The 27,837-nt window shown below is 43.1% G+C and overlaps 1 protein-coding gene across 1 annotated transcript; it reads left to right on the top strand.

Moving 5' to 3' along the window:
* The first annotated feature begins 1,594 nt into the window (after positions 1 to 1,594).
* LOC136647713 (cystathionine gamma-lyase-like) lies at positions 1,595 to 27,837 on the top strand. Its single transcript, XM_066623428.1, has 12 exons — positions 1,595 to 2,012; positions 9,108 to 9,189; positions 9,678 to 9,773; positions 11,986 to 12,095; positions 13,988 to 14,119; positions 16,579 to 16,636; positions 18,515 to 18,592; positions 19,154 to 19,306; positions 22,290 to 22,411; positions 24,260 to 24,312; positions 26,082 to 26,220; positions 26,992 to 27,837. The coding sequence occupies exons 1-12, from the start codon at positions 1,851 to 1,853 to the stop codon at positions 27,016 to 27,018; spliced, it is 1,212 nt and encodes a 403-aa protein (XP_066479525.1). The 5' UTR covers positions 1,595 to 1,850; the 3' UTR covers positions 27,019 to 27,837.

Genomic DNA, 27,837 nt, shown 5'->3' with positions numbered 1-27,837 from the left:
TCCTTAGATCTACACCTGTTATTGAGTGGGCAAAAAAAAAGGGGTCTTCCACCATCTCCATCCCTCTCATGCCCCGCTCTCTCCCCTACCAAGCCTTCCCCCCTCCCCCCAGAAGGCACTTTTTCAAGAGGTGCCCCTCTTATATTTAGCAGGGTGGGAATAACCGTCCCTCCCCACCCTGACTGTTCTACTGCCCTGCATTTAAATGAAGCGCCAGGTGATGTTCAGCCAGCCTCTGACCAGTGCAGTGCACCAGTGGAACACCGGTGCTAGGGCCCGCAAACGTGTCTTACAGCACGTTTGTGACAGTGTGTACTGTTGGTGAGCCTGGGTGTGGAGCTCAGGATTGGGCTCTGAGCTGTCCTCCTGGCTCTCCTGGGAGCCAGATGGTGCAAGACCTGGACAACCTGGAAGAGCTCAGCTGGGTGGCACTGTGGTGACAGAGCAAAATGTCTTTGCTGCCATCATCACCACAGAGTAGGCTCTAATGTGAGCTCTAATCTGTGTTATGTTGGATTCATTGCTTGTTTTCCACCACTGTCACTCAATACAACCTTTGTATTTGCCTGCACCACCTTGGAGAACCAGGGAGCTGCATTAGCTCTATGACACACCAGAGACTGCTGAACAGCAATCTGATCTACAGACCTGGCCATTTCTTCATCCCAGAGGGCATCCTGGGCTTCAGGTGAGTCACCATCCCCTGGCAGAAAGAAAATTCCCCAAAGGTCTCGGAAAACCTTCTGGATCCATCAGCCCCTGTGGGAGGCCATACAATTTGGTCCCCCATGGGTGCGTAGGTCAGGGGCCACAACTGGCCTAATTGGAAGTTGTCTGTTCACAAGGAAGGCATGATCTTAATGTCTGCCACATCCAGATCACCATCCAACTGCCCAGCAGTAAACACGCGGTCCAGTGTTTGTCCTGTTGCATGTGTCAGGGCAGAAATAACCTGAGAAAGGCCCCTGGCAGCAATGAAAGAGATCACCTTGGCCATGGACACACTCAAACCGAGTGGACCACTGGACAAGGGCTCCTGGGAAGGGGAAGATTATCACAAGACACAACCCTCCTCTCTGCCCTAGTGGACAAAGCCCCATCCCTCCCATCGCATCCATCTCCCCAATATGCCACCTGGGAGGAAGTTCCACCCATATCAGTGGGGGCTTGATAGGATGAGGCTGAGCACTTTTAAAAGGAACAACAGGAGGGCCAGCATCTTGCATCTAAGCAACCTGATTTTAAAGTCGTGTGAATGCCAAGGCAAGCGAAGGAAGCAGCTCCTCAGCACCAGGGATTCCAAGCAGTCGCCTGGGCCCCGGAGGTTCCTGTGCAATCATTAATCCAGGCCACTGAGAGCCCAATCTTATGCATGTCTACTCAGAAGTAAGGCCACTTATAGTCAGTGGGGCTTACTCCCAGGTAAGCAAGGATAGGACTGCAGCCTGAACAGTTTGTGGCCGGGACTTGGATGACGATCTGCATGCTTCACAGGATGCGAGTGGCGAATGCAGGGCGGGCAGGCACAGCCAGCTTCGTTGCTCCCGGCGTCACCGACCGACCGACCCTGCGCCCGGAGAGGGCGGAGGGCGAGGCGCCAATGGGAAGCCTCCGCTGCTCCTGCCTACGGCGCCATAGGGCGGCCGCATTTCCACCCAGCGCCGCGGGCCGAGTGGGTGCTGCGCTCACCAGCCCGCCTGGGCGGAGTTCGCGCCGCTTTAAAGCCGCTGCCCCGCCGGCCCCTGTAAAGCCTCTGCGCGGAAGCGACGCGTCCCAGGGATTGCACCAGCCAGCCACGCTGCCGCCTCTCGCTCCACTCCCAAGCCACCTGCCTCTCGCAGCAGCCTGCAATGGAGACTGCGCCGGGGAAGAGCTTCCTGCCGCCCTTCAGGCACTTCGCCACGCAGGCCATCCACGTGGGGCAGGAGCCGGAGCAGTGGAGCTCCCTGGCCGTGGTGCCCCCGATCTCTCTCTCCACCACCTTCAAGCAACGCGCGCCGGGCAAGCACGCCGTGAGTGGGGCTGGGCGGGGCGGGGCTGCACTCCTGCCGCACTCTCCGGGGGGAGCTCCGTGGGCCGCAGTGGGACTTGCTCCTGAGCAGACAGGCACAGGATTGGGCCGGGGGGCAGTGGGAGTGCCTGGACATCCCCCCCCCCCAATCTCCTCTGAGCGGGTTTCCCGTCGGGGCTGGACCTGAGCATCCTTCTGAATGCTGCTCAAGAGCAGTCGTGCGGCGGGGGGACCACGACTCTCCAGAGTCTGGCTGGCTTCCGCCTGTGCCCACCTCCCTCTTCTCTCAGTCTGGGTCTCCTCGAAGGAAAGTGCTGGGCTGTTCTGAAATTGCAACTCTGGAATCCCAATATTGTCCTAAATGAGAGAAGAAGTAGAAAGTTGTGGTTATTTTGACCACATGACTGAGAGTCCAAGCCCATGCATGTTTACTCAGAAGTAAGTTCCATTATAGTCAATAGGGCTTACTCCTTGGTAAGTGTGGATAGGATTCAGCCCTTAAAGCACCTAGTTAGACTTCAAAAGCTGCACTGCAAACAAATAATAATAATCCTGGAACTTGGATTAATAATATAAATGATTATGAGTGTATATACACCTGGCCATTGAGACATACATTGTTATTGAGGACTAGCAGCCCAATTCTATGCATGTCTACTCAGAAGTAAGTCCCATTAGAGGCAATGGGGCTTACTCCCAGGAAAGTGTGGACAGGATTGGGCTGTGGGTCCAGTATGCTAACCTCTACTGCATCTAGTGTACATTTCATTGAGATATTCTGAAATATGAAAATCCAGCAAGAGATTGTTGTTCATTTGAGAGGAAATCAAATGATATGATACTGTTATCACCTGTTTTAAGAAGTTTTGTCACATTGCATTATAAAATGGGAGGAGTCAGCTGTGAAATGTGGAAAGATGTTTGAGGTCAGAAAATTGTTGCTGAGTAAGAACAGTCAGAGTCAGAGGGGGGAGTATACTTGAAATAAATAATATAATTGGCTATAGGGCTGTTTTGCTTTACAAGAAAGCCTACCTAGAGATGTTTACACACAAACCATTGTACCAAATTGGCCTGGCTCTCAAGAAAATTGCAGTGCCAGCATTGCCATGTGGGCTGGAAAAGCTCTGCTGATCTTCCTGGTAAGAGGAGTGGTCTGTGAGTCACTTAGTGATGTGTTTTCTTCTTTCAATTTTCATTTTTGTGATGAAGTCCAGGTGTAGCAATAAACACTTCACTGACCAAATGTTCACCCAGGTGTGCTTTGCATTGCTGGAACTGTACAGTTATTCTGTACAGTTAAGCATGAAGATTGTAATAGGGAATATTGCTCTTAAGTGTTGTGTGAAACCACAGTGATCAACCCACTTCCAGCTGTTTATGGAAGCACAAAGACTAAGCACTGCTACAAGATGCTTGTGTGAAGTGTGCTGAGAAGGGGGTAGGTACATGTGGAGGCCATCTAATAATAATAATAATAATAATAATATACAGTATTTATATACCGCCTTTCTTGGTCTTTATTCAAGACTTTATTCAAGGCGGTTTACATAGGCAGGCTTATTAAATCCACGTAGGGATTTTTACAAATTGAAAGAAGGTTCTTTCTTTCAAGAACCAGTACATTCAGGTGTTTCAATCCGATCTGGTTTAACATTCTGGCCTCCATCCTCCCACGCTCCGAGCAGATGGAACAGCTCAGCTGCAGCTTGCCAGCTGCTTCAAGGTCGCACGGTGCCGGTGGCCTCGAACTGGCGATCTTGTGGATGTTAATCTTCAGGCAAATGGAGGCTCTACCCTCTAGCTCCGAATAGTCAAAGTATTTCTGTATCTTTTCATGGAATGAACAGTTCTTTTTAATACTTGTCCATAAAATGAAAAAAATAATTGAAAAAATTTGAATAAACAGAATTTTAGGCTTTTACAGCTTGACAAATATATTTGTCAAGCTGTAAAAGCCTAAAATTCCTTTTATTATCTTTTTCTTGAAAGCTTGTTTTTAAAAACTTAATGTGATTTGAAACTTTTCTCCTTGAATGCCTGTGAATGTATTACACTTTGGAAACCTTGCCAAGGAAGAAGCATTTTCCACTGTATAGCAGGTTTCTCAAAAACAGGATTATGAAGTTCATGAGAGTTAGTAAATCATTTGACTTTAGACTGCAGTAGTTTGTGAATTCCTCACTGGGGTAAATGTCATTCCAGTTTATATTTTTACAGTTAGTTGTTCTGGTTTAGTACATCATAGTTGGTATCAGAGTTGCCAGCTCTGACTGATGCTGTTCCTGACTGATGCTGTTCCTGGAGATTTTTCTGCCCAATGTGATGTAATGTCAGATTCCTAGAGGGCTTGTTAAAATCTCCAGGATTGCTTTCACGAGTCACCTGCACATTGATCATGATTCCCAGAGGTTCCTGGCTCTTCTTGGAGGTTTGGCAACCATGACACTGTATTAGTATGTCCAGCAGAAAGCCAAATGAAAGGAGGCCAAATGAAATGCTGTGCCCTGCTTCTTACACCAGTGCAGCTGAGCCTTAGAGGACTGCATCTTATGGTGCATCTTATGGTACACACTGCATCTTATGGTGTATGTGGGGGAGGGGGAGGAATCGGGATCCCTCATTGAAGTGTAAGAACTTTTGTTTGCTTACCCTGTCGCCTTATGGGTCTACTTGGATGTGCACCAGCCAGGCACAGGATGTTAGTGGCTGATTACAACACCCTACCTACCCCAGTACACCTGGCAGCCCTGATCCCTGTCGCAATCCTCCTCCTCCCTGCCCAGCACCCGCCCCCTCTGCCAGTTTATTGGGGCCCAAAGAGGGAGATGAGCTACTGTCTCACAGCAACTCACTCACTGCGGCAGTGGTTCAGTAGCATGCAACAGCATATTGTGTTTTGAGATGCCACATCCACATTGTGCTGCTGAAATGCAAGTTCTGGTATTGCAGATGGGGAATAGGATTGAGCAGTTAATCTTTTCTTAAAGTGTATGTATATTGCCAACACATTTCAGCCCACTTTGAAGTCTGGATTAAACATTATAGTTCTAAGGCAAGATGGTTCAAAGAAAAGCTGAATCATGTTTAAGTCCGAAGATTCTAATGGGCAGGAGAAAACAAACCTGTCTTACCATTCAGACCTCTGAATGATACAACATTGTATGGAAATTGCATAAGCAAGTTGGCAGCATTCCAAAGAGTTGTATTACTCATATTCTGAGTTGAAAGAGCACCTGCATTTTATGAGTTGTGAAATATAATGTTCAGTAAAAAAAGAACAAAAAAACTGCACTAGCCAATATATATGAGCTTAGCTCAATTAAAGTACACAACAAGGTGTTCTGCCAAATTCTCGACTCCTGCCGACCACGGCAATTTGTCCCGTCCAAATATCCCAACTCCCTTTTAATGCCCGCTTTTTGGCTAATTAACACCCTCCTTTTCCAAGAAGCACAGCTGCAGTGTGCAATGGAATGAACACAGAACTCCTTATCTATAGCAAATAACAAGAATTTATTGCTACAAATACAGCCACTCCCTGCAAGTCCCCTTGTCCAGAGGCTTTCCCTCCCCAAAACTCCACTTAACTCCGGGGGTAACGTCTGAAGCCTCCAAGTCCAATCCGTCTCCAAAACACAGTCCAGTCTTCTGCAGTAGAGTTCCTCCTCTCCAGCAGTGTGTCTCCTCCAGCAGGGTCCTGGCAGTCCTCTCTTCCTGTAGGTCTGGGTCAGGTAGCCCTCTTGGTCAGCGTCCGGCTTCCGGCTGGGTCAGCGTCCTGCTTGACCAGCCCTTGGCTCCTTCTGAAGCTGCCTTTTATCCTGCAGCCCCTTGTTAAGTCCAAATTCAGCTCAGCTGTGAGCTACCTTGTTAAGTCCAAGTTAGGCTCAGCTGAGCTATCTCTTCAGTCCATGAGTCCATGGAAAGTCCCATCAAGGTCCAATGAAGCTCAGGTGTCCATCCAGGTCTCCATTGGCCTTGATTGATTACAGCTGTGGAGCCAGCCCTGCCCTTCCCAGAGCTGTCAAACAGCTGTCAAAACAGGGAATCGCTGTCAACTCCACATCATCCACCTGATGATCTTCTGATCTTCCATTACAATAGGAAACCAAAATCATCTTGCCAAGACCCTTCTGTCAGGGTTGGCCCTCCTGAGGCAGCATGCTAAGTACTGTCCCTTACCCTATGATGTGTCAGTCTCCATCCATCCAGTCTGCCACTCTCCAATGTTCTAGCTGAGCATGTTCCTCCCCTCCGCATTTTCTGTCCCACTACCTCCCTCTTTTCCAATCAGTGGAGGCAAGTCGGTGGGCAGAGATGGGTACTCCCTAACAATCTGCACCCAGAGGCAACCACTTCAGTTTTCCTCATGGATGGGCCCATCCTGCTTATCTTTTGCTTGAAACCTTGGTTTTTCCCATCAACTTTCATTTTTTGAGCAGATTAATCAGACTGTCTGAACAAGAAGGAATTATAGGTATGTAATTGATATGGCTGTAATGCAAGAAAACCACAAGCATGTATAAGTAAAGACCATTGTCTCTAGAAAATGTTTATCAACCAGTGGTACGGGTACCACTGGTGGTACTTGATGTAGTTTCTGGTACTGGTTCTGGTCCTGGTACTCACAGGACCCTGGACATCTGCCGCCCAGAAGTGAAACCACCAACACAACCCAAGAAACAGCGGTAGCTCCATGGACTAAGCTCCAAGGGCAGAGCTTCAGTATGCACTTTCTGCATGTTTGAAAAAGCCCTCTGAGCCTCTTACTGGTGTTTGTAGTGTCACAACTTACCTCCCAATCTGGAAGTAAAATGTGTTGATGTGACTTTCAGTGGTACCTCCAGTAGGTGGACCATGTGGAATAGAACCGGGGGGGGGGGGGGAGCACAAACATTGAGAAATGCTGCTCTGGAGGTTTCACTGACATTTTCTGCTGCACTGGTTCATGCTGCCCAGAAGGCAAGCTGCAGTGGCTTGTCGATTTGGCTGGAGTAAACAATGTCAAATTACTTTCACATCTGGTTCTTAGCTGCCCTTGTGGCTCTCACCCACCTGCATTAGCTACATTGCCTAGCAAAAACATTGCTTGTGAAATGTAAAACATTATTTGTACGTTCAGTTAGGGAGGAGGAAGAAATGAATTTCACACACTGTTCAGCCAACTGTATGGGTTGCATTCCTGTTATGATCCCTACATAGCTTGTGTGATAACCTGGAAGATAAACTGAGTCATCATTCTGCAAGCTGATAGGATGCCATTCCCCTAGCAGCAGGCTTGTCATCTTCTCTCATTTTAAAGTAATGGGGGTAGTCCATTTGTGTTAGCTTTTAGAACTGTAACCAGCATATTTTACTTCCTGGGTGGACAAATACTGTGTTTTATTCTTTTATTTAGGATATTTACATACCAATTTTTTACATAGCAAAGGAATAAGCAGATGGATTTGCTGTCACTAAGATACTGAGAGGTTGCAATCCTATGCACACTTGCTTGGGAGTAAGCCCAATTGAACACATGGGGACTTACTGCTGAGTAGATATGCAAAGGATTGGGCTGGCAATCTAGTAAGAAATAGAAGGGGATACCAGGAACACCCACTGAGAGAGATGAAGGGGGGGAACGAAGAGACCCATTGTGGGGCAGGAGACTTACGGAGGGGAAAGAGCATTTAAATCCACTTTCCCCTCCAAAGTCTCCCAATCCCCCCCTTGCTGGATACAGAGCACCTTTTTTTGGCAAAGCTGCACTAGCGGGGGGGGGGGGGAGATATAGGATTGTTTTGGGCTGGCGTGCAAATACCTGTCATGAGAAAACTCATGTGGCTATCAGCTATGCGTGTTTTCTCTCTGCATGTATATCATATATCTTGGCCTTTGCTCAGTGTTGACTTGTCTGTATTGGCCAGTGCTTCGGAAAGCTTGCTTGGCAACCCCACGATGACCCCAAAGGAGCAATGAGTTCATTGGTTTTCAGCATTTCCACTTGGCCACATGCCTTAGTATGCTTCCGTCGTTCAGATTTTTTATATAACTGAATATTTTTGTGTGGTGAAAAAAATAAACAGAGGTCAAGGGATTGTATGGAAGTATTTTTCAGGCTTTTCCATGTGGTCTAGAGCTTGACCCTTTATGTGAAAACAGATTGTCAGGATTCCTAATTCCGTGCTCAATAGCAGATTTTGGTTTTGTGTATTGGGGGGAATCCATGGAGTCAGGGAATAATCTCATGCAGTTAATGTTTTGTACTTTTGTCATGAAAGGGGGGGGGAGACTTCTAACAACCAACCACCTAGTGCCAAGCACTCGCTCCCTTCCCACCCCCACTCTTCCAATTTGTTTGAACATGCAGCTTGATGGGACAAGACTTGGCAGATCTAGTTTGCTGCCACCAGCCTAAGAGATCCAGTTCCCAGATGGGTTCCTTGGGCAAAACACCTCCCCACAAATACTATTTAGGGTTGTTAAAATGCCCTTACTCTGACAGTAGTGTGTGCAGAGCGGGGAGGCTGACAAATCCACTGATCCCAGAACACGGTAGAGGTTTTAAGCAAAAAGGTTTTATTACCTGGTGAGAAAAAAATGTAAATGGGCTTAGTTTCTCTTAAACGTTCCCTGTATGGTGCTGGCTCTGCAGGGAAGTGTCACATGTGCAGGCCGTGCTGGACTAGGCTGAGTGCCTGGAGCCCCATTAGGCCTAGCCTGAGCTGAGGGGGCCAAGAGCTCCTGATGTCTATAGGAGGAGGACAGACCAACATAAATAGAACTTAATACTCCTGGCTGATATCTGGTCCCTTTCTATGTACCTGGGACTCTCCCCAGCAGCTCTTCCACTCTGATGGGGGGCTCTGTATGGCTTGCTCAGTCAGAAGCACACAGAAGAGAGAGCGAAATCTTCCTCAGGTCTGATGGTCTTTTCTCTGGCCCCCCTCCCAAACTTTCTAATTGGCTAACTCTCCATGGAACCTGAAGCACCACAGAATTGGAGGAAAAATCCTCCTCAATAACCACAACTTTTCTTCACAACCTTCCTTAAAGATATTCAGTTTACCTTTATGATGAATGCTATATTTACATTTTTTCCTCTCTCTTTTAGGGTTTTGAATACAGCCGTAGTGGAAATCCTACTCGAGATTGCTTAGAAAAGGCTGTAGCAGCATTGGACGGTGCCAAATACTGTAAGCTGTCAACATCTTCACTACCTATCTGTGACAAAAACCATTATGAAAAATGTTTCTGTGCAGTTTGGACTGAAGTTTCCCTACAACAAAGGCATACCGGGGGTGGAGTTAAACTATCCATTTTGGTAGTATGCACTTTCCATTATGAAATCATCAAGTATGGAGTAGCGAATACTGAAGTTATGCATGGAATGTACATATCTTCAGTCTCTATAAAAAAAAGTGGTGTTCCATAATCTGAAAATGGTGAGCACATATTTTTGTTTCAAGATAAAGCCACTGTGTCAACATTTGGGTCAAAGACCCAAAGTTTATGTGAAATTCTCTGAACGTATTCACAGTAAATTGCCCCTTGAAAACACACAAATGTTTTCAAATCTTAACAGTTTGCGAAGGCTAATTTTTGCAAGTATTTTGGAGAATATTTGTTAATGCAAGGGCACCTTTTAATTAACTTTTCTTTGTATTTATTTTCTTAATTTTAGGTTTAGCTTATGCTTCTGGATTAGCAGCTACTTTGAATATTGCACATCTACTAAAGGCAGGAGATACTCTAATTTGTACAGATGATGTCTATGGAGGTGAGCATTGTATCTGTATATGGTAGGTCTAGATGTATATCTTCTGGGTTGTAACCCAGAAGTAATTTAACCTGAGTTTAGTCTGAGTTTGCAGTACATTTCTTCTTGAGTTTGCACATTTCTGTCCATCACTTAATAATTTCATCCTGGAGGACGACTTCTGTGTTAAGAGGTCAGACCATACATACAGAGCTATAATGTTGTGTCAGACAGAACATTCGTAGGCAGGCAGCCCAATCATAACGTGCCCTGGAGCAGGCAGGCCAACTGGCCTATGCTGCATCCAGAGCTGTGCTTGGTTGCTGCGCAACTTGAAGTAAGGGGAATTCTTTCCTCTTACCCCGTGTCATGCGACAGCTGCCCCTATGGGGCTACTTGGATCTGTAAAGAGGTGGCACTGATCCAACCAGCCTGCTGTAATGCTGGGCTGCTCAGGAGGGGGGTGGGCATCCCGCATAAGTGCCAGATTCTGGCACTACCCCCCTCCCAGGCTTAGTCCTCCCACCAACTCACCCACTGATCACCCTCCCCCACTCTGGAATGCCCCCCTAAATGCCTTCCTCCCACCCTTCCCAAGTCCCGCTCTTGCCTTCTTAGGTCTGTGCTATCTTACTAAGTCCAGGACTGAATCCAGTAGTAGCAAGCCTGTGTGCGTCCTGCAACCAGTGCAACCTGCTTCCAAGTTATCATAGAAATGCCTTACTTTTACGACATTTGGAGACCGGCACAAGGGACTTGCACTGGCTTAGGGCATAGTTTGGATTGAACCCTGAGACAGTTTACCTGCTCTCAGGTGCAAGTGTCATGCTGCCCAATCCTATGCATGTTTACTCAGTGGTGAGCTTCATTGTATTAATGGGGCTTTCTCCCAGGTAAGTGTGTATAGGATAGCAGCTTTGTAGTGTACTTGTATAAGCGACTGAGCTTCTAGTCACACTAAATGTGGTTTGGTCTCTCTTCTACTGCATGTATACCTCATCAAGCTACAGTTAAGGCCCCTTCAGCAGCATGATCCAATACTGCAATACAGTAATAGCATAATAGAGGAACTAACGGGCCCTCCTTTACAATTGACTTTGCGCATGTGCGCACGTGCATCTTGGAAATGGGTGGATTATTGAGCTCGCTATTTAGCTTTCTAAAGGTTATTTACCCCTGACAAAGCTTATTTGCACTTAGATCACTTTGTCCCACTGAACGAAATGGGTGTGTGTTTCCTTTAAAACAGTTTGCACAGTGCTGCAAAGTTATAAGGTTTTTGTTTTATTTTCCACTTCACTTGCTATCTAGAATAAATAAGTTACATGTAATAACTGGGGTGGTGCAAAATTTCACTGGGTGAAAGGTGGGACTTTCTTATTAGGGATCTCTGTGCTGCCAACTTGTCTGGTACGAATGCCTAGACTTTTTGGACAGTGGCCAAAGGTGACTTAGGTGCAAGCAAAATAGGTCTCAATTTACCCTAGCTAAAAGCAGAGTTGGTCTAGTCATATGTCCTCTTTTACTGTTCCTTATCACACAGCAACAGGAGAAGGGAAACATGTTTTCCACGAAGGCTAGGAGGACACTTTGGCTCAGTCTTTATTTGAATGCAAACTGATACTGATGGTGTTACTTCTGCTTTGCTAGGAGCCTTGATAAGTCATGTAAAATGAGGCAATATTTATACCCAAGTGCTTTTTAAAACATTCCTTCTGTAATTCTTGAGTTTTGGGTTTATACCATGTATTCCATACCATCTGTATCAAAGATGGCACATAATTTTTTAGGGTTCAATTCCCCCACCACCACCACCGATGTAGCCATACCAAAAAGGTGCAGGATGGTGACCCAAGGGCAAATGGGAGGTAAGTATAAATATTTATACTTGCCTCCTGGTAAGCCCTGGGGCCACGTTTAGGTCTCCATGGAGAGAAAAGAGGAGGGGAGCTTCATAGTGGAGGGGATAAGATCTGGTGCACACTATCACTGCCAGATCCACCTCCTCCTACTGCCTCCCTGCCCCTGTTTCTCCCCTTCCGTGCAGTTACACCCCCAATCCTCCCCCCCCCCACACCCAACCCCCTGCCCCCACTACTGCTATACCTGGTCTGGCAGACACAGCAGAATCCTTGTTTCTGTTGCTAATCATTTTCTCAGAAAGGGCAGATGAATAGGCAGATGAAAAGGAGGAAGGTGCAGATTATATAAAATTAAACTTTTCCAATCCTAGGAACAAATAGATATTTCCAGAGGATAGCATCAGAGATGGGCGTGAAACCTGTTTTTGTTGACTGTACCAAATTGGAAAACCTCGAGGCTGCCATCACACCAGAGACCAAGGTAACCAAGGAATGCTCATACAACAGTGTCTACAACTTGCCTGAAATTACTTTATTGTGCTCCTTGATTTCTTTTATAACCCCAATGTGTTCTGCAAGAGCCCATGAATTTGGCCATAGCTGCTCAAGGCAAAAGAGTAGAGTGAAATTTAAATTATTTTGGTACATCTGTCCAGCACTGGCTGTGGTGGAGCAAATTCTTCTTATCTGGTGAAAGATCAACAAGATTCGATGATGTAGCTGTAACTGGTGCCCTCTTTGCAAATTGCCCTCAATCTTTGTCAACATCAGCTTGTATGCTGTAAGTGTGCGACTGTGGAAAACCTGCATATTTTTATAAAGGTAGATATAGGGAGGAATTGGATCTATATCTTTGGTAATGATTCACGTTGTAGTACTTGCCTAACCCCTTATGATAGTTTGAGGGAGAGAACGGGATTCTCATAGGAATCGTCAATACTAGTTGATAAATCATGTTGAATCCCTTCCTGGGTTCCAGAGAGAGTCTTCGCCTAATGTACAGTCAGAACTCTATAAGGGAGCTAGAAAGCCCTTAAGCACCTTAAAGAAGGGGCAGGAAATAAATGTAATAAAGAATTTAACAGTTCTGGTACAGAGCTGATGGGTAGGCTTTTCACTATGTGAATATATTGGGACATACAATATTCTCTTCTGATCTTGGTCTCCCTTTTCTTCAACATCAACTAGGCCAACTTTCACTCACCATGTGGACTATATCTTGCTGGCATCCCCCGTTTCAGCTTCTGATCAGCTGTGCTGTGGGGTTGCATGTCTAATAAGAGACTATGCACAGTGCTTTGTTTTTGCTGAGAGTGCTTTGACAGTCATTCTTTCCTTGGGGTTTTCTTGGCCCTGTGTAAGTGCCAGCTGCAAGCTTCCTATCAAAATGAACTCAGAACTGTCAGTTCTTTAACACAGTGGGGTGACTTCTGGCCTTCTGGAGACTCTGCAGTGCTGGGGCAACTCTTTTTGAGTTGGTTGGCAGCTTGGTTGGGCAAAATGTGCCCTGGGACAGTCACAGCAACTTGTAATGAGTGCTGTAGGACTGTTCTAATACACTGAATAGTGGTACATTCTCTTCTCCCCATCTAGCATTCAGCAGAGCCTAGGGGAGTTGATGGCAGGGAACTCTCTCATTAGCAGAAGGTGTAACTTTGCTGGAGTGACACCCTCTGTACCACAATACAGAGGGCTATGCTATGTTGACAGGTAATGCATCATAGGGGGGGCATATGTGAAGGAGTGTAACAGTTTGGCTAGAACTGTGTTGATCTCTGCTCTTAAGAAGACTTTCGATGCCATTCATAGGACAGAAAGTGCCATGTGTTCCTGTCCCCTGTAACCTGCTAAAATAGCAGGATAATCCATCCTTCATTTTCCCAAAAATTTAATCTATAGGCCTATATTTGAATAGAATGTTTGTGATAGACACCTGTCGTGAGGGGAAAGATGAGATAAAATGTGTGGGTGGGTAGTTACAGGGAATGCTGAAATATTTTGGCATGATTAAAGAGATCCAGGCTGCAATACTGACCACACTTTCCTGGGAGTAAGCCCTATTGAACAAAATAGAACTTACTTCTGAGTAGACCTGGTTAGGATTGTGCCCTCAAAGTCTAGAAAGCTGGTTTCATTGGAAACCTTGTGATAGTGTATATGGACCAGTCAATTTGCTGCAGTAATTAAAATGTATATTGATGAAAATAATGAGGAATGCAAAAGTCCAAATGAAAATTCTACAATATGCAAACACTATAACTTTCTGGTGTTTCCTGTCTTCCTTTCCCATATTTGTAGAAGTGCTCTGACATTGGCAATCTCCAACACTAGTATAAAAACTTTTACTAACAATTTGTCTTCTCCATCTAACAGCTTGTCTGGATTGAAACCCCCACAAATCCAATGCTGAAAATTATTGATATTAAAGGATGTGCTGATGTGGTCCACAAGCATAAAGACGTTCTTTTAGCAGTGGACAATACATTTATGTCTGCCTATTTCCAGGTAAGCTGATCCTGTTTTGAGTGACTAATTCAGTTGCTGTATTTTGGATATGTGAGTAGCACATCAACAGCAGTGATGTAACTGAACTTTCAGAGGTCATGAAATTGAGCTACTGTCAGCTACCATCAGGCACTTAAGGACTGATTTTTCTGGCATGTAAAAAGGGAAACAGGGAACAAGAAGTCAATCCAGCGGTTAGGTGGATATCCTGTTTCTTCTTGTCTGGAGCCAACTACAGCACAGTCTTATGCATGTTTCCCCTCACAGTGCTATTGAGCACTGATTTCCTGGTAAGTGTCTAGGATTGAAGCTGTAGTATCTCAATTTTTACTATTCATGTTGGTGCTGCAAGAAGCCTGCTGAGGTGCTCCCCCTTCCTGGACATTATTGTATCATTGCTTGGCATGGTTGCTTTTACAGAGTTCTCTTAACATCAGAGGCTGGTCCTAGTGGCGTAGCTGAGGGGGTGTGCAGGGGTGGCAATTGCACTGGGCAGTAAGGCCCCAGATCTGGTTTTGTTTTTTTTTTAACAGACACTGGTATTTGTTTAATACCAGTTTTAACAAACTGGTTAAACTTTGACTTGAGGAGGCCTCTGTGTCTGCCACCTAATTGCAAGGTGCAGCGCATGCCCATTGTCAGAGCTGTGTCAGTGCAGGAAAGTTGGTTTGGATTTGGGCCTGAGGGTACTGATGCAGCCCTGAGGTGAACAAGCATTTCCTTACCTTAAGGAGGCCTCTGTGGCTGCCCCTCTTCACAGGATAGTGTGTGCATCCTATTGGCACAGCTACAGCAGCATTAGAAAGTCAGATAGGATTGGACCCTAAGGCTAAAATCCTGTGCACACTTATCTGGCAGTAAGTTCCATCGACCTCTATGGGACTTGCTACTAAGTGTGTTGGGACTCAATGGGACTTGCTTCTTGGGCTGTAAGGTGTTCAAACCCTTTTGTCTACTTAGTTGAAAAAAGATAATGTTCCTTTTTAGACATACAGAATTCCACAAATTCTCCCCTCTCTTTGTACAGTGAGGAAACAAAATGGAGGGTTTAAACATTATGTTTCACAGCCTGTAATTTACTAATGTTTTTGAAAACAGGAAGAACTAACCTAGTTAATAGTATTACTGCACTGAGACAGTGCTCGCAAAAGAGTAGGGCTGTAAAATGGAAGGACTTTATGGAATTAGAAGCCTGAAGATGACGTGGGTCTATAGTCTCGCCCATTCTCCTACACTAATCCTTCATGACCAAACATTCCTGATAGATTAGCCACTATAATAGAGGAAAACAGTGTCTGTTTATCTAAATTGCAGTGTGCCACAAACAGAACAGAACAGGAAGACTAACATTATAGAGTGACTATATTTCTAAGAAAGGAATACATATTTAACATGGTACAAACCCTCATGACTGAATCACACAGTTTGTGTACTTCTTATTGACATTTAGGGAAAAGGCAGAAGGAAATACAGACAAATAAGCAATACTGTATCATGTTTCTCAAGCCATCTAGTTCTTCCCATTGTATACCTATCCACATTCATCAAGTGCCTCAAACAAATACTTCAATACCTACTAAGATGACAGCCTCAAGTCATATGTAGTTACAACAACCTCTGACCTATCCAGGTGTGGCCATGTCACAGTGTAAGCTGGTGTGGTGCAATGGCTAAAGAAGTGAACTGAGAGTTGGGACATCTCCAGCTCAGATTGTTACCTCTGCCATTCAATGCATCACGTATCCTTAGGCAAGCCATTCCCTTCTGGCCTCAACTGCAATAAAAGAGTAATCACATGTGTTTACATTACAGAGGATTTTTAAGGAATGCAAGAATGCATGTAAAGCACCAAACACTTGAAAGCACTGTAGGAATGCTCAGTGTATTTTTGCAAGGCCAGCTATTGTTAATACTTATATACTGCTTTTCAACCAGAGTAGTTCACAAAGCACTTTACATAATAAAATCAATCAATCAGTGGTTCCTTATCTCCAAAGGGTTCAATATCTTTAAAAAAAAATGCGGAAGAGACACCAGTAACAGCCACTGGAAAAAGATGCCATAATTTAGCTCTCCCCTTGCTAAATATGAGAGGATACCACATGAAAGGTGCCACTTTGCCTAGTTAGCAGGGGCTACACCATGTGCTGGTTTTTCCACTTTCTGTTTTCCCCTCCCATGTAGAGTTTGCTATCTGTTTCCACATTTTTCATCCTGCCTTTTTCTCTTAACATGTTCTTTCACCTGGCCAGTATTCCAGCAGTCTGGAAGCAGTCTGTTTCACATTGGAGACCATGAATTGCATTTGGGAGAGGGGACTGTACATGAAACTCAGTGACACTTATACCTCAGTATAACTGACTATATACTCCAGGATTCAATTTATGGATTATCTCGGCACACACACAAAAAGGAAATTGGATAGAAAAGCCTCATGTGCTTATTCTGTTTTCTTTTAGCGTCCTTTATCGCTAGGAGCAGACATTTGTATGTACTCGGCAACTAAATACATGAATGGTAAGTGGGTGGGTGATATGTATATGTTCATGTTGTATTCGTATTTATTTGAAAGCATCACAAAATTACTTTAATATCTTTTACAGGCAATCCCCTTTATAAGTCAGGGTTAGGGGCCAGAAAGCTTGAACTTCTAGCAAAATTACTTATAAGGGAGAATCTGATGGCTGCATAGGGAATACTGGACTCCCAGCATTCCCTCCACCAGTCGTCGGAGGAGGAGGAGGAGGAGGCAGCAGCGCTAAATGCTGAGGGGGCTTACTTATCTTCTTTAATGTCTGCCACCGTCTCCCTCCAATGGCTGGGAGGGAGCAATGGCAAAATTAACAGCGTTATAAACAATGATATCCTTTTTAAGAGGCTGGAGGGTCCTTTTAAGGATGGCCCTTTAAGAGTTTACAGGAGAATGCAGTTATGCAGGTGGAACTATAGCAGTTTGCTGTTGCAAGAGGCCATTTGGCAGCACACACAGTGTGCTGCTGTATGTCACTGCTAGTGACCTGCTCCAGGTAAGCCAGCATGGGAGAGCGGATCATGGGTAGCAAGTGAGTGGAACCATACATTCCAGGGAGAGACCAGGTAGGGGAGACAGGAGGGGGTGGATCCGGCAGCAGTGGTGCACACTGCATCTTATCCCCTCTTTCAGAAATCTCCCTGCAACTTTTCAAAATAGGTGACATATGTCCAAAAAGATCAATAAGTAAAACATTTTTAGTTATCACCCATTTGCCTTCAGATCACCCCCCCATAGGATGCAGCACATGCATTTTTGGTGCTGGTGGTGGGCAGAAGGAATGGGCTGTTGGTGTACATACAGCACAATCCTATGGATGTCTACTAAGATGTAAGCCCCGCTTAGTTCAATAAGATGTACTACCAATGTCGGGTGGCTGCCTTATTCCTTTTTTGGTAGTGGCATTGTAGTGCACAATGTGCCTGTTCCTTCTGCCAAAAATATATACACAATGATGATTACCTAGACTGGTTTTCACTCCTGTGTTTTGTCTTTGATGTTTCTTTAATGAACAATTAAGCCACAAGGGAGTTGCATATCCACTTGTTGAATGAGGAGTCTTTTCATTTGCAGACCCTCTGCTCTTCCATTCTTGTCTCAAGAGTTTAAAAAAATTCCCTGAAATCTTTGAGAGGCATATTTATTAAAAATGATAATGACCAGGATTAATATCTTTCAGGCACATTCAAATTTTGCTTGCACCATCTAGTGGTAATCTGGACTGTTCTCTTTTGAACTGCACATTGCCTGGTTGTATGCTTTTGAAACCTTGTTTCAAGCATGCTGTGCCATGTGGCGTAGTGGCTGCTGTTGCCTTGTTCACATGTTGTACTTCAGGATGCAACTTGTAGTTTGGGCACCCCAGTCTTGTGTCTTATAAGAACCCTTAAGAGTATTTACTGTAATTCAGATGAACAGGCAGGGCACCCAAATATGCCTTGTGCAACCAGAAGCAGCCCCATGATTTCCACAAATGTGTCTCTTCTTATTGCAGCTTCCAGCATCTCTTCTTACTCTGTTCTGGGTTGGATCCATGACACTCAAGTGTAGATTTGCAGGGGTGAGGTGGGATAGGAAAGTCTCATTGTGCAATTGAACTTCATTTGCACTTCCCCTTGAAAATATAGGGTTCCAGAGTAGTGTAACTTTCAGTATATTTTTCAAAATCTATGCTTCAGTTTGTCATTTGACACAGAGGCCTTCAGGGCTCAAGGAAGAGGGCAACAAGAGAAATCTGGCATCTTATCTTCAAATTACAGTGGAGGAATGCCATGCAGTAGGGAAATGAGCAACTGCGAAAGCAGTGCCTGTGTTCTTTACACAAACACAATTAACCTTCTGAATTTACCTCCTTTTCTTTTCAGGTCACAGTGATGTTGTAATGGGACTTGTTTCAGTAAATGATGATGGTCTCCATGAGAGACTCAGATTCTTACAAAACTGTGAGTATAAATCAAATACAGCAGCTCATTAATGAAGCATACTTTGCAGCAGGTGATTTAGGCAGGTTTCTGAAATCTGCCCACCTAGTCTCAGAAATACTTCTGCATTTTCTGAAAAGTGTTTGTGCGTGGAGTTTATTTAACTTATCAAAAACCTCCAATAAAATAGATTCCATTTCCAATACAGGCAGCTTCTCCCATCCACCTACTCCACTTTTCTTGCAGTAATTATCTTCTTACTAAGATACTTGTATACGAGTCAGTACTTTCCCTTAAACCACTTGCTTCCTTTGGCAAGTTTGAATTGCTCAATTCTGTTTGAACTGCTTAGTTCTTTAATGGTTTTGATGCTGCTCTACACCTGAGGCAGAAAGTCAAAAAAGAACAAGTAGTAATCTTTTTAAAAGGTCATCAATAAAGGTTCCACAAGGCTGAAACAGGTGTGACCCAAGAGATCCAATCACAGATTTCCTGATTTTGTGTGTGTGTAATAACTTTTTCTTTCTTTTTACTTCAGTGCAATTCACTGGAGGGTTTTATCTATGGGTTTTTGTTTTGCAGCCCTTGGAGCAGTTCCGTCACCATTTGACAGCTACCTTTGCAATAGGGGCTTAAAGACTCTATCAATCCGCATGAAACAACATTTTAACAATGCTCTGGCTGTTGCACGATACCTTGAGTCAGATCCTAGAGTGGAGAGGGTCATTTTTCCCGGTAAGTTGTTTTTGCAGGCCTGGATCATAAATCATACTTAGTTTCATGACTTTATTTAATTTTCACCATTACCTCCCCCATTCCAGACACAACACTCCACATTTTATAACAAAAGAGTGTAACTGTTAGTCTGATTTCTACCTGCTTTTATGTCTATTAAATGCTGTCCAGGAACCTGTTCAGTTTGACTTAGGACTGATCAGGACATTCCTAATAGCCAATTCATATTTAAATATTTATCATTTGAGTAAATTTGCAAACTATTTGTTGATTTGGGTGGGAGAACTCTTAAGTGGTTGTTAGCAATCAATAAAAAAATGTTAATGACTAATACTTGGGGGTAATCTAAAATGGTAGTTGCAAAATAACACCACCAAAATGTGAGATTGGGCTTATAAAATGACAAAATGCTATATCCTGCTCAATTAACTAAATAACACCACCATGTACCTGTTAAAGTGGCTGTGGAGCATCTGTAGATCATCCTGAGTGCTCCTGACTGTTTCTAAGCACCTAATTCCACATGCAGTTCTCAGGCTGTGGAGTCTTTTGGACATGCTCAGAAGCTGCCAAGGAAAATGCATGGAGCCCTAGGGAAAGTGAAACAGACCCACAGTGCACGTTTATGCATGAGTAGGCGGCTGTGCCTTGGTCCTTTGGCAGGCCGAAAGGAATGCAATGCCACCAGAATTGTCCCAATATGATGAACACAGACCCCAAAGACACTTGAGAAGGAAGTCCCTCCCTCCAAGCCGATAAATGTGTTGAACCCTATGGAAAGCAAAACTGAGCTATGCGTTTGTGTTTACTTGTGAGTAAGCAAATGTTTAATGGTTCCTTGGTGTGTGTTTTTTTCCTGCACTTTAAAAGCAGTTTGTCACCATAGCAATTCAACACTATGTTCAATTCTGTTGGTTCGAGTTGCTATCTTCTCAGTGTTTTAATTTGGCAGTGTCTTTGTTTGTGTTTGGCAGCATTGGGTTCATTGTAGTTGTTCATACAAGCAGCATGCACATCTTAAATGGCCCCTGTAAGTTTAATTCAAATAGTTGACTATATAGTTGTGCGTGTGCGTAGGATCTGTTTTATGCCTGCTGATAGCCACTGACATAAAAACATATATACCACCTATATGACAGTGATTATGCTTGATTAAAATACTTTAAAATTGATTACAATATTAATTTGGAATAAAAATACATAACACCGCTTTAACACCACTTTCAGCCCTTTTTTTCTTGTAGGATAATACAGCCATCCACGAAAAAATAAAACTTTTAGTTTGTCTCTACTAATACTGTTTCCTATATTAATAGCAAATAGAAACATCCACAGGCAATCACCCTGTTCCATTTACTACTTCCTTGGGCTGTTGCAAGGTTGAAAAAGCAACTCAAGAATAATTCAGTACTCAGGAGCGAAAGTTTGCAGGCTTTTATTTCATTGCAAGCAATGGACTCCTGTCTCAAAGCAAATGAGCACGAATCTTAATGGTGTCCTGACCAATTTATACAATTTCTGGTTCTTTGTCTCAAATCTAGACATCCCATTGGCTGAAATTTTACATCAGAGATGGGGCAAACACCTAATAGGTTACAGATAAGGTACAATTTGCATTACAGGTGGAGTTTCACGTTAAAACCCATTAAATAATAGTTTATCCAGGGCTGAATAACACGGTCATAATTCAAGCCAATTATGCAGATTGTTTTGACAAGTTTAGAATAACATCATTAGCAGAGAGCAGTATAACACAAAATATTTAAAGACGGATGTGGAGACCGACGTGACTTATGACATTTCTTGGCAGGACTTCAGGCCCATCTCATTAGTGCAGCCTGATATCGATGCTTGGTCTCCTGTTATCTTTTGCATTGAACCATTACTTGGCATGAATATTAGGCACTTTCTCATCCCACATTAGAGTGGCCTTGAGCGGCCTATCTTATCTCTTCTGCATTTCTTTCCTATGTGTTAGCAAAGCACTGTGGGGCCCTCTGCAAAGCAAAGGCTTTTAAACTTCTTTTAACAGTTTTACTAAAATCAAGCAGCTTTGGTTCCCTATGGCCTGCTTCTATGATTATTGTATGATTATTATGTCCCCTTATATGTGGATTACAGGCTACCTTGTCTCACTATTGCATATAATAAAAATAACAACTATGTATTTATATACTGCCTTTCTGGTCATTGGGTTACTCCTCTGACTTTATTCAAGGTGGTTTACATAGGCAGGCGTTTCTAAATCCCTCAAGGGGATTTTTACAATCATAGAGGTTCTCTCTTTCAAGAACCAACAACATTTCAGATGGATCTTCCTGGTTTGGTCTCACTTGTGGCCTCCAGTTCTCCCATACAGGCTGACAAGCAGCTCCATCTCTCACATGGAGGGCAGCCAAGACACTTCTTGCTCACACCAAGAGCAGGTGGAATCACTCAGCTGGGCTTGTCAGCTGCTTCAAGTTCTCGCCATTCTCAGCCATTCAGGGAGCTGCCAGTGTCCTTGAACTGGTGACCTTCTGATGTTATCTTTGGGCTAACAGGGGCTCTACTCTCTAGACCAGACCTTCTGCCCATATGTGTACTTTTTGCTCTAAAAGTATAAAAGTATAGTTACAGAGTTTTCCTAATAGATACAGGTGTGTTTTAACTTTTGCCAAGTCTCCAGCCGTTGCCTGGTACTGTTATCTCTGAGCTAGATTCCAAAGCATAAACAACCTGAAGCTGAGGCCTCAAGCCCAACTTCAACCAGTTTCAGTCAGACTTGCAAAATGATTCTTTATTAAAGCCAAGCAGCTTTTACCATTGTGTGTTGCTATGCTTTAGAAGTGTGGCTATTAGGCTATTGATTTGGTGGCCTGCCTGTCACCCTGGTCACTCTGTCACCTTCTGTCAGGGCTACTTCATATTGAAGTAAGTTTGGGGTTTTGTTGTAGCAAGACTATAAATAAGGCCATTCTGTATAATGTGTGACTCATTTCAGGATTGCCTTCACACCCTCAATATGAGCTGATGAAGCGTCAGTGCACGGGCTGTCCAGGAATGATGTCCTTTTACATCAAAGGCAACCTTGAACATGCTTCCAAATTCCTCAAGAGCCTAAAGGTAAAGCATCCAAACATGTTGGCATCCTTCAGTCTTGGAAGACTATGTTATTGCGCTCTGAATGGTGGCTCTGGAACAGAGTGTCCTCTCCAGTGCGCGAAGCCTGGGTAAAGTAGGTATGGAGAATAGGCTGTTACCCATGCAGCAAATCCCCCCTCTCCACGTCACTGAAATGGTAATGGAAAGGCAGAAGCCAATATGGTTGGTTCCAGCGGCGTCGCAGGAGTTGCCAGAACGTGACTGTGTTCAGCCGTGAACCGCCTCAGGGACTCCGGCTCCGGATTTTGCCTCGAGGTTGACTCCTGAAGCCTTTTCCATAACTGGATGTAGCCACAAGGCAGTGGAGGTTTGGGGTCAGAGTTTTCCTTCTCTCAGATGAGCTGCCTTCCCAGGCTGACGAGTCCCATCTACCCGGTGACTATTTAGTCACCTCTTACGACAGGTACAGCCAAACTGAGGGCCTATTCTTATCCCCAGCCCCCAGGGGATCATCCAAATATATACTGCATTTAAAAGAGGAAATCCTTGCAAGCTAGTCAGGGTGGGGTGTGCCGAAAGCTATACTATAATATAGGTATGGGAAATGACGTTCATGAGTGGGAAGTAAGACAGGTGGATCAGAATTAATGGGAGTTACTCCTTGAGGCACCTCGTGCATGCCTGAGTTGATTCAGATTTGTTGCATCACTCTGTCAATTGCTCTCCCATCTTCCTCCACAATTATTCATGGAGTTTAGAAAGCAGAGGAGCTTTTGCTGATGTAACACCAGCACAATGTTTCTATAATACCTGAAATAGCTACTTTGACTTCTGAAGACTCTGTCAAATCACTGTGTTGTCCACATGCATCACCAGAAAACTATTATCTTAAATATGGCTGTGCAGCCCTTAATATTGAATTTTCTTAAATATATGCCAGTAGTGTTTTGTTTGCCTTTGTTTGGGTTCATTGGCTGTAGACAACCTGCACTTGTTTTATTAAATAATTATCCAGCAACCAAAAAAAAAAGTACTCCCTGTTTCCTTTTATAATAAAACTTGCTGCTACAACTATCCCAAAAAGAAAGACAAAGCAAAATACATATTTTTCTTGAATCCCATTCCATCACAAGGACTTGGACAAATAACAATGTCCCAAACATTGTAGTTGGGGTATATGTGTGTATTGCTCAAACTCTTATCTTTGACCTCTTAAAACCAACTGAGTAATATAATCTTACATCACTTCCAGAAACTCAGACTTTGGCAAGTCTCCACAGGAATGTCACATTAGACAGCAGCCCCAGAGAATGTAAACATAGAATGATGGAAGATAGTGACAAAGGTGGCTTACTGAACCTAAGGTTTATCTGGAACATTGAACTAAGTCCAGAAAAACATTAATTATTATTAATACTTATATACTGAATTCTTATATACAAAGAAGTGAATTCAGTCAATCTTCCAAGCTGTGTTTTATTTCTGTCAGTTCTCAACTGTTATTTTTTCTGCTTATAAGGCTGCAGTTTGGTACATGCATACTTGAAAGTAAGCCTCATTGAACTCTAGGAGACTTACTTCTGAGTAGACATGCCTAGGATTGCACTATAACTACCTAGTATATTGTTTTATATTCAGAATTGTTCCCAAAGGTATGGTATTGTATTATTCAAGATGTCCAGAAGGTCCTTCAAAATGGAAAACAGAAAGTGCTTGTATTCATTTTAACATGGAGAAGTGCATTGCATTTGGGTATCTATATATTCTGCTGAAAGAATTACAGCCTGATCTTACAAGAGTCTCATGTGTTCCAGTGAAGAGCAAAACATGTGTTTGTTCAAATGGAAAATTTTCTATTCTTTTCTTTAGCTTTTCACACTGGCTGAAAGTTTAGGAGGATATGAAAGTCTGGCAGAGCACCCGTAAGTGAAGTATATCTGAAATCTTTGTAGTGATAAACCTGGTTTAAAATGCATTTTTCTTCTTCATGCAAAGAAGATCCAACTAGGGAATACAGCAGATCTTCACATAAAGTTGTTTGGTTCAGCGTTGTTTCATTTTAAAGTTAGTAACCAGTTCTCAATTTTCTGACACCCGTGTCCTCCGCAGCTTCACATTGTAGAGCTGCTGGAAGCGGCTTCAGGCTTGTGCCACTTCCTTGGCTTTGTCGTACTTTGTAGTGCTTTGTAGTGTGATAGGAAAGTGCTAAGCAAGCCCGCCACTTGAGAGTTTTATTGAGTCCACCACCTATGGTAAAATTGACTTTGTTATAAGTCATTTGGCTTAAAGTTGCAGTTTCCATGAACCTATTAAACAACATTGAGGACTTGCTATACTTTTTTATTTTAATCACTAAATCACTGTGATTAGAGGTTCCTTCTAAATAAATGAGCTGAATTCATAAACTCTAAGAGAGGTCACCTTGTCTCTACTAGTCATTCACAGGACGCTCCTCCTTTATAAACCCCCACCCCCTATATCTGCATAGCTACCAGCCAGTCATGACACACCCATGCACACTCACTCATAACAAAAATGGCAACTCTACATGCTCAGAAAACAATATGAATATGAAGAAAACTTCAGAATCAGATGAGGATTAAGTCCATGCACATAAACTAACAGTTCAGTGGTGCGAACTTTGTTCCCTGGCATACTGCATAATGCTAATGATATATATTTGAGGCTCTCTTTTTCCCTAGCATTTTTTAACATTTGGCAATCTCCAGCAGAAACACCACTTTACATCTTCACTCCAGTCTCTCAATTACAACAAAAGTCTGCTGTTGAACTATCCAGAGTTACTTGATCCTTGCTCTACGGAAACTCTGTTCTACCCGTGGATTAAAACAAATAATTATGCGATGGAGTATATTTAAACATAGACATAGTGCTGATTGGAAGCACCAAGCAAATAGTCAGGTCAAAATTACTCTCACTCGAATTAGCAGTGTTGGTGTCCATCATTTGTCTGCTTCAGATAAAGATAGCTAGGAAAACAGGAAAGGCATTAAGAATCATCCTTTTTTCTGCAGGTGGTACATCCAATTTTTGTGCTACAGTAATACGTTTTCCCCTTTGTGGATAATAACAGCTTCATGATGGCAACTTGGATAAGGGAATTGACACAGGGGGAAGAGTTGTTTATTTTAATTAATTAAAAGAAAGGAAGGTATTCCACTCACAAAGCTCCAGCATAGCATATCATACAGTTTCTGCCCTAATTGCTGTGCCAGTGTGTGTCCAGCATTCAGTGGTAAACTTGGGGTCATCGGTGAACTCTAAATTACACTTGTCTTCACCTCTGTCTGTGGCTTTTTGCCTACAGAGGATATGTGTGTGAAACTGTGGGCATTCTGCCCATGCAGAGGCTCTTGGAATTGGTCTGGAAATAGCAATTCCACAGCCTACTATGAAGGACTACTGTCAGTAGCCCAGAGCATATGATACAGATTTCAAGGAATGACCTAGCATGACCTACTGTTGACTAGGATCAGAGCTCTCTCTCTCTCCCCTTTTAGAGACTCTATAGACATGTTGCCAAAACAGGTCATGGAGTTGATAACACAGTGCATGGCCTTGCCTTTGCTCCTTGATGCATGTAATTCATTTTAAGATGTTTCTATTAGTGGCACTGTTGGTGCCTTATACTGTGTCTTTGTGGAATCATGGCCTATCTGTTCTTCTTCAGAGCAATCATGACTCATGCCTCAGTCCCAAAGGAAGCAAGAGAAGCTCTTGGAATCTCTGATACATTAATTCGCTTGTCTGTTGGTTTAGAGGATCCAGAAGACTTACTAGAAGATTTGGACCAAGCTTTGAAGGCAGCAGTAAGTCACTCTATAGTTTAAGGGCACCATTATGAAAGCTTACCATGCTTTGGCCTTGTAGATTTTCCCCTATTGCTTCCAAAATTTATACTAATTTGATAAACCTTGCAACCCTCAAAGGAATCAGTTCATCAAATAACTTCACAAAATGCAGTGGCTCTTGAACCAAGTGTTGTGCTTCTTGCTTTTATTTAGATTTTAATGCAGAAACTTGGCATCAGATAGGGGCCAAAATGTTTCATTTTCTGCTACCAACTGCATATTTCAGAGAGCAATTCTATTGATGTGAAAGCTCGCAGATCTGGAAAAGGGAGGAAGTCTTCATGGTGTTTTCAGAAATGATAAGGGTAATAATGTCATTAAGAATTTGCTTGGCATAAACTCATAACTAAGGGCAGTCTAAAATGGTAAAAACGAAATAATACTGCTTTCAGCCAATTTTTAAGGATAACCCCGCATCCGTGAGAAACTAAAACTGTTTTAGACTGCCTCTTATAACAAAAAGTGTATCAAACTTCAGGGACAATCATGCTTCTCTGGTAAAGCAGCCAAAATAACTTTAAAGCCTATGATACATTTGGCTGCTGACTTCTTCATTCTACCTGATTACTGCCTCAGTATTCTAATGTAGCTGAAGAAGACAGTTAGGAATCTCAAGGCCTAGACAAGCCTCTTTGTGTACCAAATGATTCATCTGATGTAATTTCAATCATCAAAGAAAAATACATACAAAGAAAAATGATACAGTAACACTTTTTTTTTAAATCACAGGTTCCTGAGCATACGAACCGTAACTAGTCTTTGAAACAGCAGTTAAATTATGCATCTGGAATGTAAAGATGACAAGATGAAAAACTCAACTACTTGCAAATTTTCCTTGGATTTCTCTTACCAATGAAGGAAAAAATACATATAATTTTTCAAACTAGGGCAACTTTCAGTGACTGTCTTTTGGCCACTTCTTCTCATAGTTCATCAGTTGCCTTCAGATACTTGATTGCATTGTCATCTTGCTCTTTTGAGTAAAAGCAAAAGTGTCTGCTTTCTTTTGTCACTGACTCATGAGTAACCATGAACTACACTCAGGAATATTGTGTCCAGTATTTAAAATAGTTCATCATACTTGATCATTTTAAATGTATACTGTTCCTCCTTTTACTGTTTGTACTGCTGAATTAAAAAAATATTGTGATTGCAATCCTATATCACTTTCCTGGGTGTAACCCCTACTGAATATAGTGGGACTTAGTTCTCACATAGGATTGGGCTGTGTCATTGTCAACTCATAAAAAGATTGTATCAGTTACAAAAATCAGTTTCAGAGAGCTTCCTTCTGTTGCAATACTGAAAAATGAAGCAAAATACACTGCATGTTGGCATATAAATAGCTTTTTTAAAGTAAACCTTAGGTTTGCCTTAGTTTCTGTTTTGAAATGACCAGTGTTTGTATTTAATTACCAGTCATATCTGTCAGTTGAATTACTTGTTTTTACATAGGGTGGTTCTAGTTTTGAAGTCCAAATTGATTGTTCCAGTATGTGATATTAACAAACTGTTTTAACGACTGAACTTGTCATTTTGCACTTCTCATAAATTAAAACAGAGTTGATTTGGGTC

This window comes from Tiliqua scincoides, chromosome 4, assembly GCF_035046505.1.
Source record: "Tiliqua scincoides isolate rTilSci1 chromosome 4, rTilSci1.hap2, whole genome shotgun sequence".
Classification (NCBI taxonomy): domain Eukaryota; kingdom Metazoa; phylum Chordata; class Lepidosauria; order Squamata; family Scincidae; genus Tiliqua; species Tiliqua scincoides.
Note: the sequence above shows the minus strand (reverse complement) of the source record. Positions and strands in the feature narration are given on the sequence as shown.

Coding starts and splice junctions, on each gene's coding strand:
- LOC136647713 (XM_066623428.1), top strand. CDS start 1,851: ATGGAGACTGCGCCGGGGAAGAGCTTCCTGCCGCCCTTCAGGCACTTC. Junction 14,120..16,578: donor TTATGTCTGCCTATTTCCAG/GTAAGCTGATCC, acceptor GTTTTCTTTTAG/CGTCCTTTATCGCTAGGAGC. Junction 18,593..19,153: donor ACTCAGATTCTTACAAAACT/GTGAGTATAAAT, acceptor TTTGTTTTGCAG/CCCTTGGAGCAGTTCCGTCA.